We start from the raw sequence: 14547 nt of genomic DNA on the forward strand, positions 1-14547 counted from the left end.
AGACAACACACGGTAGTAGATTCACCAGAAGACGGTTCTTATCCGAGGATTTTCAATGAAAAGTCACCCAGATTCCTTATCCTCTCAAAACATTATAGCATTTGGGAATGACTTTTTTTTTTCAAAATGACCTTTCACCCTGAATCATTCCACTAAAGACAATCACTGTATGTTAGCATTTTGATAAATAACATTCCGGAAAACCTCATACATAAAAGATTACATTTAAAAGAACAGAAAACTCTCTGTTCTGTAGTTTGCTACATTCACCCAAATACATTTCATAGCTAATGCTTGTGATCATGTCTCTAAATTGTCATCAGGATAGTACTTCGGTGGCTCTAAATTCAGCAAAGCACATTTGTTTTGAGGCATCCCATCAATGCGAGATGTGTACAATCAAGACGTACAAGAGCATAGCGAAGGCAATGAGAAGCTTTGCCTTTTTAAGATGAAATTTAACAACCTGTGTGGGGTTATTAATTTAAGCTGTCCCTCCCTGCTATGCTCTCAGAAATGTTTTGGGACTGATAAGGGGAGCATTAAATCACTAAGGACATAATCTTGGACAACAGCAGCAAGCAGAGGCCCTTCGAGGGAAGCCTGATGCCTCAGGAGAAATGACCACTCATTCTGAGAGGCAGTATATTGGTAACAGAACAGAGCCTTCAGAGAAGAAAAACAAACTTGATTTTTTAAATGTAGGTTCGATTTTTACAAATCACTATTATTTTGATCAGAAGACAGACTTTTTTCTCAAACCAAAAATTCTTTAGCATATAAATATGAAACATTTTAATTTTATTTGCCTGTTTTATCTGTTTTGAGTTTTGCTGTATGTTTAGTGTTTTCTACATTGCCCTGGGTTTTTGTTTATGTTTTCATTTATATGTTTATTTTTTGGCATATTTACTGAAAAGCAGAATACAAGATTTCAGTTTTCCTACAGAAGTTCTACAGCTGAAAAATCACCTCCTCTTCGTGCCTCTCCCGATAAGTCACTGTGACCTGAGCAGGAACATTTAAATGGTCCCTTGGTGCGCCTTCTGGTAACTGCACTCTTATCAGCCAACAGGAACCGTCAGATCAAACGGGAATTCCTGTTGGGGTTATGCTAGGAAATAATAGCATTCACTTTCACCCAAAAGATAGCACTCTAGATTTCAGATGGGCAAGCCCACACACAGCATGCCCAGACCACTGCCTCAGAAGACAATAATGACAAAATAAGGAAGGGGAATAGAGAACCATGCCAGAAATTTTCTCTAATGGGAAAATTTGAGTTTAAAGATACCAAAGAGTAAGGAAATTCAGATATGCATGTGTGAGGAAAGAATTAAGCCTACCTTTAAGACATGCTTCAGCATGTTTAGCTTCAGGAAATATTCTCATTAAAAATGTAATACTAGAGACAAAACTAATGATCTGTTGGCTAACAATTGAACATAACTACAAAGTTACCTGAATGCTAAGGATATTAAAAGTCTATATCTTCAATGAAAAATCCTCCCACCATGGGAAACAGAGAAGACTTTTATACAAGTTTCTGAATGGGTCAGAAGATAATTGGTCAGACACTTTTGCACAGCAAGTGTTTTGTATCAATTCATGAGTGAGCCTCTTTTGCTGAGGTGATGATGAAATCAGGTAAGAGACATGTTTGCCAAAGAGAGGCAACATATAAACAAACTAAACAACTTAAATAGAGCTGGACAGCTCAAATCATGCTAGATGTACTCTAAAGTTCAGATTCATCTATGGAAAGCATTAATCTTCTCAATCATTTTTAACATAATATGAGGCAGGTCTTACGTGGATTTACAATGCGACAAGAACAAAATTTCTAAAGGATAAATGTAGGCTAAAAGAAGATAAGGGAAAAAATAATAAGGATAGGATAGACAGTATCCTGGAAATGTGTGCATCAATAGAAAAAGTCAGAACTAGAAAATCAAAATTTATGAGGTAAAAAAGCAGCTTTGCCACTCACCAATTTTAATCTCTGCAAAGGTATTCTGCCTACATCTATTTGTGTCCTTTCTGGGACATTAGTGAATCGGACTTCTGGGACTGCAACGGCACACATGACATGGGCCCACCTACAGGAAAAGAGACATTAAACATGAGCAAAAGTTCCATAAACTTACACAGCTCATACTTGATCCCGGTAACTGGTTCTTATCTGAGAACACACAGATGAGAAAGAAGGCAAAGGCTTACATCCATCACAAACAGATTCTGAATTTTAAACTTTTAAAATGATACCTACATAGATAGAACATCACTTTGTGCCCAATACTGTGACACTAAAACCTAGATGATGGTAAAAACTCAATATTAAAACTGTATATTTCTCTTCATTTTCTCTGTAAAACATCGAAATACAAGTTTCTTATTTCATTTGCTGCAAAAAAAATCTTCTATAAATTGCAACTGATAAACGCAGAGCAAAAGATTATAACTAATGAAAGCTATAAAGCATGTGTGGTAAATACTCTTACTATATAACATAAATATTATGAAGCAAACCACATGAAGCAATAAGATTTTCCAAAAGGATTAGTTCTAATTAAACACTTAATCAAACTGCTTCCCTTTGAGTTTAACCAACAGAATCTGACACAAGGACAGATGAACTTGATCATGCTCCCTTACTTCCTACCTAAAATCTAATATCGCCCTCATATTCTGAAGTACTAGGAAAAATAGCAACTTCCCTATGAATACAATTATAAAGAAAAGTATATATATACAGTATATATTATGCTGTAAAGTAAATATAAAGGATCATGAGGTTTGAAAAGATCATCACAGAGTTCTCAAATCCATCAGCCTCATTTGTGCTGAAGACACACATCCACGCAGGTTGCATCCAGCCTTTCAAGGGTACAGAAAGACAGAGGAGGTATCAACTCAACCAGAAGATTGTCCACAACAAAACAAATATCCTAGTATAGAAAACCCTACTTCTTTTAAATTCTAGCCCAAGAATAAGAGAATTTCCCCAAACCCACTCACAACCTCTGTACCTGTACAACACCCTAGAAAGAGAGAAGATGCTTCTTTTACTATACTGCAAATCACATTAACTAGGATCGTGAAAGATGATGATCCAAAATTAACTGAAATTTCACCTTCTGAGACTAAACATTGCCAGTGCAGGAAAGACAAAAACCTTTATGCCTCCTTCTAAGCAATCAGACATAATTAAGATAACTTCATCAATACCACGCATCAGCATTTCCTAACTCAAATGTCTGTGAGGCCAGGCAGGATCAAAGTGAACACATGAACACTGGGACATCACGGTAATGTGGGGAATCAGTCCTCACGAGTCAGATTCCTCACTTCAACCAGGTATCTTTGCTTTACAGTGATGTACTGTCACATTTCAAGACACAAAACTGGATTGTTATGTAAAAATCTCACAATTCTTAGACTTTAAATCTATAAAATGATGTGTACCTCTAACAAAAACTGTCTTAGGATGGATGTGGTTATCAACTGCCAGCTGGCAACTCTGCCCATATCATTTGTACATATTTCTGCTTTGGACCCATTTTCAGTATTAAAATCTTCTCTTGAAAAAAAAAATTCATTTAAAAGTAATCATAAAAACCAGACACCTTCATTTTTTGGTCACTGATTCTTTTTTTAAGGTTCTCATGATAGCTTAGTCCTACTTCCTTTAAATCTCAACAACAGGGCTTTCTTCCTCTCGTTTCAAGTTTAGTATACATGCATGCATTCTTGTATTTGCTGGTAATAAAGATCAAGAGACTGGCTTTAATGTCATCACTATGATTTATAATTTATTTCAAAACAGAGAATTCATTCTTTAGAGAAACATATTTCTCAAATTAATTAATGAGATTCAACATGTTAAAAAGCAGGATCCTAACTAATGGCACTTGGGTTATATGTACCACATTCAATTCTTAAAAACTAAACAATGGGTTATTCTTCATGGTGTGAAATAACTATGGATACCCTCATTCAGCAGAAGTGAAAGTGCTGTCAGATGTGGACACTGATACAAAATCTCAAACTGAGATTTGGACACCAAAACTTCGGTAACAATAGGTACACTGGGAAGTAAATCAAGCTGTCATCCAGAACTCTAGAAGAATGGGGAACAACACAAACAACTCAAAAACAATTAATGTGTTACTTACTTATTGTTCTTAGTTTGCTTAAGAGCACCCCCTCTCAAATTGCAAAGGCAGCATTCCTAGGGGAAAAAAAATGTCATGTATTATCAGATCCACTTAAGACAAGTCAATAACATTCACCCATATATTCAAAGACAGGCTTAGTTAAAACTGTCAGGAATTACATGAAAGCAATTCAAGCTCAAGAAGAGAAAGGAAAAGAGAGAGAGGCAGAGGTAATGGTATAGTCCAAAAAGTTCTGGGTGTATTTGGCATCAGGAGGGAACCTTCAAAATAACAGTTCATTTCCAAACAGTTTCACTGAAGGAAAGCTGTGACACAGGAGCCTTGGTAGCCTGAAGAAATAGGTGCTAGAGTCCCAGAGCAGAGAACACATATAGCACAGGGGTTCCATGCTCTGCAGTAACCCACACTGGTATACATGAGTGTGGAACAATGGAGATTAAAAGGCTTGTTTCTCATATGTATAATAATAAATACATAAGGGACACTATTTAATGTGAAATTTGTGCTTTATTCTTTCTGTGTGAAATTAATGATGAAAAATATAGTTTTGATCAAATAAGACTAAACAAGCAGGCAAAAACACAAGTAAGGGAGCTGGTACTGTGGCACACTATGTTCCCCTATTTCTTGGGACAAATACATTTCAGTGCTGGCTCAAATTCCGTAGCTCTGCTTTCAAATTCATCTTCCAGATAATGTTGTTGAGAGACAGCAGTGATGATCCAAGAACATGGGGGTCCTTGGCAGCCACATGAGAACCACTTGGAGACTCCAATTCCTGCCTTGGGTTAAAGTAACCCTAGCTGTTGTGGGTATTTGGGGAGTGAGCCAGCAGAAGGGTTCTCTCACTCTCTCTCAAATAAATATGTATATAAATCCTTCTAAAACAGAGAAATAAAATATTTTAGCCTTTACCATATAAGGTTATATTTTTAGCACTTATAACTCTTACTTTGGTATAGTCTTTGATATCCAAGGAGCCTCCAACTGACTTTCGTGGTCATTTTGCTCCATGTTCTCATGAAAAAGTTCAGGAAAAGCAGGGCCGGACAACATTGTATTGCCCTCTGTTGAACTAGAATATTTTTTATTAAATACACATTAACTGTTGAGTTTGGTCTCTCAATTTTATGCATTAGTACACTGTTTCTCCCTCATAAAATTGCCTTCACCCCATGATCCACCCTAATGTATTAATGTTTGACAGTTATGCCTCATGTTACAAGGAATCTGAGTGACTAATTTACCATTAATAATGAGGAATCAAACTTCACAGCTTTTCTAAAAACAACTAGCAACAATCCATATATTTTTGTATTCTTCTTAAGTAGCAAAAATATATATACCTAAGGCATCAAAAATATTTACGAGTTTGCAGTGTTTAGAAGGTCTCTGAAGGTCATTCCTGGGTATGTACTGAAGGCTCAGAGTGGCAAAAAGTACTGTATGTATACTCACCTGCATCCATAATAAACCCAGTTTATGTTGCTAACAACAGAAAATGTTATCTATCCATACAATGAAGCCACAGAACAGAAGGCTTTGAAAAAATTGGCTTTGATATAACAAATCAATTAAGAAAAATTCAGGGCTCAGCATGATGGCTCATTGGTGGGGTCCTTGCCTTGCAATTGCCAGGGTACCTTATGAGGGCCACTTTGTGTCCCAGCTGTTAAACTTCCCACCTAGCTTTCTGCTTATGGCCTGCGAAAGCAGGAGGATGGTCAAAGTCTTAGGACCCTGCACCCACGTGGGAGATTTGGAAGAAATTCGTGGCACTTGGCTTCAGATTGGCTCATTTTTGTGGGCAGAGAACCAGCATGAAAGATCTTCCTCTGTCTTTGCTTTTCTCTGTCAATCTGATTTGCCTTTCCAATAAATACAAAAAATTTTCTTTTGTAATATTTGCATCATAAAATTTTTCTATTAAAAAAAAAATCTCTCTTTCTCTCTCTCTCTCTCTAATATATGGGCCTCTAAATATATATGTATATAAATAGATAAATAGATCGATATATATCTGTAAGATATATAGCATAAGATATATAGATATTAAGCTATGTAAATATCTATAAATACCTTATAGATATATTATGTATATTATAAATAGATAGACAGATAGATAATTAGCCACTGAATTCGCTCCTTCCAGGTCTTCTATATGGATGCAAGGTCCTAAGAGTGTGGGCCATCCTTTTCCAGGCCACAAGCAAAGAGTTGGATGGGAAGCGGAGCAGCTAGGACATGAACCAATGACTATATGGGGATCCATCCTGGCACTTAGAAGGTGAGGATAGAACCACTGAGCCATCATGCTGGGCCTGTAAATGAAAATTTTACTGATTCACTTTATAAAACATCTCAAAAGTACTTTTTCTGTATTTCAGATAATTCTCCACAAAGAGAAAAAGAACAAATATGAAGACAAAATTTAAGGTTAAAGACGTTCAGTAGATGTACAAACATGTCACTGTCAACATGGGAATGAAGCAGAGCAGTATGCCCTAGGAGGATCTCAAATACTCAGAGAACGACATATTTGATTATCGAAGGTAGTAATAAAAAGAAGCCTAAAGAGACAAGTTAGGAGAGTTAGACACAACAAAGCAACTGAGAGGCAGCTAACTGGGCTCATTAAAGCACACAGATGTTCAAGAACATTAATACAGGAAGGAAAATCTCTCTACAATAAAATATATAGATTCAATTTGAAGTGGATTTAGGAGACCACCCTCCCCACACACGCACATATCCACATTAGTTCTTGATTCACCTGACCTCTCTACAGCATTCAGCACCATTGATCCTTTCTCAAACATTTTCTCCTTGTGGTCTCAAAGGCTCTTTCTCTCCTTATTGCCCTCCTCCACTTCTAGAAAATTCCCAGCTTCCTGTAATACGTTTTCTTTACTTTCTGCAAATATTAGGATTTCTGTAACAGATTCCATGACACCTTGATTCCAAACACTGTCTAAAGACCAATGGCATCCACTTGAGTTCCTAAAAATTCTGAGTAACAGCTCCTCCAACACATACTCAACACCGTATCTCAAAGGATACTCTTCCACTCTGTCCTACCATTGACTCGGCTCATCAGTGCTAGCTCACAGTGGAAGGAATGGTTCTATTCTTATCCAATCCATGCTACCGATTCCATTACACTCTTCTCCCCATCTTCAATACCATCATCTTGGTTAATATCCCCACATTCTTAACATGGTTCTAAGCAAGAACACTAGTTATCTTCAGCCACTCTGATCCAATAAGAGTAAAACTTAAATGCTTCTAAGTAGTTAATGATCACAAGCATCGAGGGCTTAGACTCTTCAGGGTCACTGTTTACTTGTCTCCACATCTGACACTGCAGGGGTTTCCAATCAAATCATTTTCTTTTCTAAATGCTTCGAAACTAATCTGGTCCCATTCTTCATTAGTTAGCCTAAAAACACCTCACTTCTCAACGCAAAGCTCTCTTCCACATTCTAAGCTCTAACCACCCCAAATTGAGTTCTTTCTCTCTCATACAAACTCAATGGCACCTGACATTGATATGGGCCCTTTAACTAAAACTACCTATATTTGCCAACTAGGTTTTTATGTGCTTTCTTCATTAAGCTGTGATCTCATGTCAGGTTAATTACTCGCTATTATGATGCCTAATACTTAGTACATTCTTAATAAGAATTTTCTGAATAAGTAAGAAAACAAGGCAAAACAGAGAAGAGTGAAAATCGTAAAAGCCACCAAATGATAAAAAGACTAGAAAGAAGATATTCACACTATTTAACTCTCTAAGGAAAGAATGGAATTTACATTAGTGACTTGATAAGAAATCAATAAACAGTGAGTTGATACGGAGTTAATAGTTATATGATTCACTTGAGAAATGTCATTTCTTAGTAAAGAACAAAATGCTCATAAGCAGGTACATTCACAAGTTATTTATCTAAAAACATGCTTTTTGTTTGATTCTCCCAAGTTTAAAAAGCAAGTAGGAAAGAAAAAGGCTCAGCGTGATTGCACAGAGGCTAAATCCTTGCCTTGCAACTGCCTGGTATCCCAGATGGGGGCTGGTTCCTGTTCCAGCTGCTTCACTTCACATTCAATTCCTTCCATGATTGTGGCTTGGAACATAAATAGAGGATGGCCAAAAGCCTTGGCACCCTGTACCTGCATGAAAGATTCAGAAGAAGTTCCTGGCTTTGCATTGGCTCAGCTCTGGCTATTTTGGCCACTTGGGGAACAAACCAGCAGACTGAAGATCTTTAAATTTGCCTTTCAAATAAAAATAAACAAGTCTTCCAAAAACAAAACAAAAGAATAACAGCCATATCAAGTCACTTTGGTTTGATTCACTGTATTCACAAGGTAACTAGTTACTCTGATAAAACCAAAAAGATACCAATGGCCACTTTATTCATTTGTAGATTATCTAAATGTTTATATTCAAAGTTCAGTAGAAGGCAGTATTAACTGAGAGAAATTTTGACATTTCCATGCTTAATACCACTTTGTTTTAAGGGACAAGGCTTGTTAACTCTAGAAGTTAACACATTAGTTCCTACCTGAAAAGCAGCCAGTTATAGAATCTTTAAAATGCCCGATACATACAGACACTGTATCAAACTTCACACCTGCACCTGAACCATTGTCCTTCTCAAACTATTTCTTGTGAAATCAGGAAACTGAATCAATAAATTCAGTTTCCAATAATGATAATCATGAGTTATTATGTATTGAATGTATAGAACAAGTCAAATACTATGTCAAAACTTCCACAAATTTTGCTTAACCTCTATCTTCAAATAAATTTATGAGTAATTGTAAATTAAGACTTCATTTCAGAGATGAAGAAACTGATTTAGAAAATAAAGTAACATGCCTAAGATGGTGATCAGAGGTGATCAAGTCTTTACTGTAAAATAGCTATTTACCAATTTAGACTGTGCAACTGGAATTGGGTAAGGCTATAGTCCAACAACACTACTATTTACGAAAATAGGCAATGGGCACTATGTAACTCTGCCTTTGAAATAGGCACATAAACATTAAAAAAAAAAAACATATTTTCTTTCCACTGACATACTGCACAAGTAGCCACAACAGCAAAGTCTAAACCAGAAATAGGCAGGAGCCAGGAATTCCATTTGGGCCTTACACATGAAAGGAAAGGACCCAAATACATGGACCATTTCCAATGCTTTTGGAGAGAGCTGGTTGGGGCTCGTATCAAAACTCTGATGTGGGATACCGACAGTGCAAATGGGGCTTAACCTAATGAAAACCAATGTCTGCCTCTAAAACCAAAATTCTAAATAGGTATACCTCACCACAGCTAGAGTGTTTTTGTGAAGTTTTATTTTGTGACAATCTAACTTGTGTGATACTGCAATTCTTCACCCATGCAGAACAAAATAAGCAAGTAAAATTAAACAGTCTGTGTACATTGCTAGCCTTCTTTATCTTATGTTTAATAAGAATGCCTTTTCTGGGAACAATAACATCCAGTATAAAATGACTCACTATTATAAAGATTTAGATACATTGCTAGTCAAGCAATGTTCCCTAAAACAAAACAAAAATACACTAAAATGCCTGTTAAAACGTGATTACTCTATAAGGCAGCTGTTATTTCTGTCTCCCAAGAACTTCATTTAAAAAGCCATTTTGTTACATATTTTTTCCTCAGGGTAGCTAAAAGCTGAATGAAAAATACAAAATCAGATCATATTTTAAACACTGCAGTTTTCCCATGTAGGATCTTTTTCCTCGCCTAACACCACAGACAAATTCCCCCTGCAACAATGCCAATGATATTTAAATTTTATTTTATGAAAAAATCACCACTGAGATGAATAGCTCACATGCCAATTTACAATATGGAATGATTCCTTTATGATTGAGTTATTAGACCAAGAAAAAACAGAGCATTTCTAATCAGAATGCTGACACAACATTAACAACATTGAGAAGGACATAGTTATAATGCAGCTATCATAGTTGTTCATTTTTTGCAATATGAGGAAATCATGTTCCAACAGCTCTTGTAGAAAACATCAGTTAAAGAAATGTCAATACAAACATCCTTAAGTTGCCTCATAAGAAGCTCTCATTTCAGCTGACATATCACTTACATCCGTAAGTGCCACTAAAGACAATTTTCAGTAAAACTAGGAGCCCCCCAAACACGTCCTCATTTATTTGAAAGATCCATCACAAGACTGCAGAAATATAAAAGCAAAAACAAAGTGTAATCAATTGCACCAAAGGAAAATTACTAAAATGAGAGGACCAAAGCACCACCCATACATATTAACCCTGAATGTAAATGGCTTAAGCTCAATCGAATGTCATAGATTAGTAGACTGGATTAAAAAACAAAACCCATCTATTTGTTGTCTAAAGAGACACATTTCACTAACAAAAATCAGCGGAAACTATATCGCATAGCTTTTGATGTTTTCTGTTAGTTTCATCTCTTCAAAACCCTTTCTTCTGGGCCCAGCATGGTGGCCTAGCAGCTAAAGTCCTCACCTTGAATGCGCTGGGATCCCATATGGGCGCCAGTTCTAATCCCGACAGCTCCACTCCCCATCCAGCTCCGCTTGTAGCCTGGGAAAGCAGTCAAGGACGGCCCAAAGCCTTGGGACCCTGCACTGGTGTGGGATACCCACCTGGACCTGGCTTCAGATTGGCATAGCATCAGCCATTGAGCTTACTTGGGGAGTGAATCATTGGACGGAAGATCTTCCTCTCTGTCTCTCCTCCACTCTGTATATCTGACTTTCCAATAAATAAATAATTTTTTTTTAAAAACCCTTTCTTCTGATTATTCAATAACTCATAGATCATACATTGTCTGCAAGAAGGTTCTTGATTTTCATTTCTTCAGCTACATGTTAGTCATTTAGTTAGTCATTTAACTTCATAGTGTTGTTAATTTCTTTATTCTCCCTGATGTTGATTTTGTTTTGTGGCTTTTCATTTAAGGGGATGGATAGTAGCTGTGTAGTGGAGACTGTCATATCTAGTAGCATGTTGTTTAACTTCATGGCATTGTAAATTTCTATTTTTCTTCCTATTGTTGATTTTATATTATGACTTTTCATTTGAGGGTATGTACAGTAGCTGTGAAATGCAGAATAACATATCCAGATGTGAGGATACAATGTAGTATGCATTTCTACTTCCAGACAAAGATGGACTTACAATGAAACTGTTTACTATATCTTCACAATAGGATGCTGGACTCTCTGCCATTTTCCATACCAGCAATGATGGACATATGACTGTGTATGGAGAACTATACTTTAGTAATGACATAGAGGAACTCGGTGGAGGGAATTAGGGAATTGGAGAAGGGATAAGGGAAATCCCAGGAGCCTATGGAACTGTATCATAAAATAATAATAATAATAATAATAATAATAATAATAGTTCATCAGCAAAACATGGATGAACCACTTCCGGATGTGTGAATCACGTATTAGGCCAGGAGAGAAATACAAACTCAGATAGTAGGGATGGAACAGGCATGGATTCTGAGGGATCAAGAATCTGGATTACAGATCTTGAAGGAATATTCCATTGTTTCCAATTAATCTACACTAGTAAGTAAGTGCTCCAGTTTAGGTGCTCAAATCTATCTGTATTCTGTAGGCATTATGTACCACAGAAAAAGATAATGATGAGTCAAGATAATGTTGCTCCAGATAATGAGGAATAGCAACAAATGCCACAGGTCCTGCCATTCATTCAGTAAACATACATTAAGGAAGAGGGCACAGTCTGAGTAGAACATGGACACAGCCAGAATGTATTAAGTGCTCAGGGGACAGGCCACACAGTGTTGAGGTAGAGGCAATGTAAGTAGATCCGGGCCTTTTATGCCATGAAATGTGATTAAAAAGAGAAACATATATAATGAAGCTTCAGAGATGATGGAAAAAGGTGATTTTTTTTTTTTCAGATGGGATACTACCATAAGATCTGACCAGGCTATGACATAATCTAATTTATATTTAAGTGGATCAATCTACCGTAAGGGATACAAGGGTATACATGGGAAGCTGTCAAATTATTGTCACAGTCAAGGAAAAAGATAGAGTGGATCAAATCTGTGTAATAGCCAGCAAGAGTTTCTGGAACTGGCCATGATTTTAGATTCATTTTCAAAATAAAGACAGTATTCATGTTAAGACTGATAAAAGGTGCCACAGAAACAAAAGAAACAGGCCTAGCCACTCCCTGGAAATGAGGCAGTCCAAAGTAGAACCAGAACTTAATTTGGGACAGGATGAATTTTAGATAATTGTGGGAGCAGCAAGCAGAGATACTGCACAGGAAATTGGATTTGTAAGTCTGCAGTTTTGGAAGGCTGCATAGGACATAAATATACAAAACACAAATGGGTGGATGCTCAATAAATCCATCAATGCTATGACGCTAGAAGAAATCACGATTCAAAATAGAAGATAAGAGACCCATAACTGGAACTCTTGGGGAAAATGAAGAGTATTCCACTGGGTAGAACAAGAACTGGCTGGTAGAAGGCAAAAAGAAGAAAGCAGAATGCTGGAAGCTATGTGAATAGAGTGCCTCAAGCAGAAGGCAGTAATCAACTGTTGGTGATTGTGAAATAGATGCTTCTAAGGAAAGTGGGCAAAGCCTATAACTAGAAACAAAGAAAAATGAGAGAATAAGAGAGTATGGAGAAAGCTTTTAAGGGTTCCGCAAGATAAGGGTGCACAGAAATAGAGTTTTAGAGAAAATAAGTCATTTGTTTTAACAGAACAGACAACAGCCTATGTTCATGACAATGAGAATCATCTAGAGAAGAATAACGAAGATGTAGACAACAGGATGAGTTCTCTGACTGTGATACTGGTATAGGAGGAAGTGGACTCTGACAGGAGCAGATAGTTGCAGACATGGGTTAGGTAGGAGGTTTTGATTTTTTTTTGTTTGTTTGTTTAGTTAGGTTTCTCAGTGAAGTATGAATGGGCTAATCAGGTAAGTGAGAAAGTAGAAAAGAGGTAGAGAACTTTCTTAAGAGAAGATAATGAAACAGTCATTCAGGAAAGTGATGGAATAGAATGGCAGCGAAGTACAACGCAGTATCATACATAGTCCCACGGAGGAACCACTAACAACTCTGACTTGAAACAAGAGCAACACACATGAAGGCTGTCCCTCTAAGCATGATCAACTGTAAGAGTGCAGAGACAAAGTAGGTAGATTTGCCAGAATCAACTATTCTGAACCATAGACTTGAAGTGACACAGTGACTGGCAAAAGTGAGAAACACGACTGGTAATCATATTGTCATAGATTAAGGAATTCAGAACATTCTCTAGCAAAGAGTTTAGAAAATAATTTTCCAGAACAACATGCCTAAATTTGACAGATATACTTTAAAATGGAATATACCTAGTAGCAGACTGAACAGTCAAACCTGAAAACTAATGATCTCCATAGAAGGACTATTGAGTTCTTCCTAGCATGTCATCAAATACCTGGCTCAAAAATAGCAGCTTGAAAGAAATTCACATGATTCAGCAAGTTGCAAAGCCCAAAGTGAGGCGCACCAGGTTAAAGCAAAGGTGCTAGAAAACAATCTCTCCAAATTTCATCCCAGCTTTTGGAAACCACGTACATTGCCAGATTTTACTCCTTTTCTCCCATCATCAAAGCTGCAATTGCAGGTAACATTCTTTCCACAGTCATACAACTCTGATCCCTTCCATGTACTCTTTTCACAATTTAAGGACCTTGTGGTTACACAAGACACTTCTAGATAATCCAGAAAAACATACCTGGTAAAAGGTCAGGTGATTAATTATTAAAGATTAGTAAGGCAAGGTGATAAATCTTTTCTATTTTTTTTGGTCTGCAAAATTCTATGTATTAATTTGAATGGCAGAGTTACACAAAGAAATGAAGAGAGAGCTTTAATCTGCTAGTTCACCTGCCAAATGAGAGCAATGGACTGATCTGAAGCCCAAACAGGGAGACAGGATCTCCATCCAGCTACACATCAATGGCCACGACCCAAGAACTTGGGCTATTTTCCACTGCTTTCCCAGGAGTAGTAGTAGGAATCAGGATTGAAACTGGAGGAACCTAGAATCAAATTGGTGCCAATGTGTGATGCTGGCATTGCAAGCAGTGGTTTAGCTCACTGCGCCACACACAGCAAACCATAATTTCTTTTCTTGTGCAATAAAATATTGTCACACACCGATCTAAAATTAAGTATGTGTAACATCTTTGGTGTGAGAGAGGTACAGTATTACATGTACAGGAAACACTGGACCAAAATAAGATACATAATACCTATTGCATAGCTACTGAGCTCTAACTCGTCTGA

General features: G+C 37.0%; 1 protein-coding gene across 3 annotated transcripts in view; it reads right to left on the minus strand.

Annotated features, from left to right (window-relative positions):
* Positions 1 to 14547, minus strand: part of KDM4C (lysine demethylase 4C) — a 281603-nt gene that overhangs the window by 88927 nt on the left and 178129 nt on the right. For all 3 annotated transcript variants that reach the window (XM_040963735.1, XM_040963734.1, XM_040963733.1), the window contains exons 16-17: positions 4176 to 4231; positions 1991 to 2099 (exon numbers count right to left, since the gene is read on the minus strand). In XM_040963735.1, coding sequence (XP_040819669.1) covers positions 1991 to 2099; positions 4176 to 4231 — 165 coding nt within the window. The remainder of the gene's footprint in view (positions 1 to 1990; positions 2100 to 4175; positions 4232 to 14547) is intronic.

This window comes from Ochotona curzoniae, unplaced genomic scaffold (assembly GCF_017591425.1).
Source record: "Ochotona curzoniae isolate NIBS_2020 unplaced genomic scaffold, NIBS_Ocur_1.0 scaffold_3208, whole genome shotgun sequence".
NCBI classification, from domain to species: Eukaryota; Metazoa; Chordata; class Mammalia; order Lagomorpha; family Ochotonidae; genus Ochotona; species Ochotona curzoniae.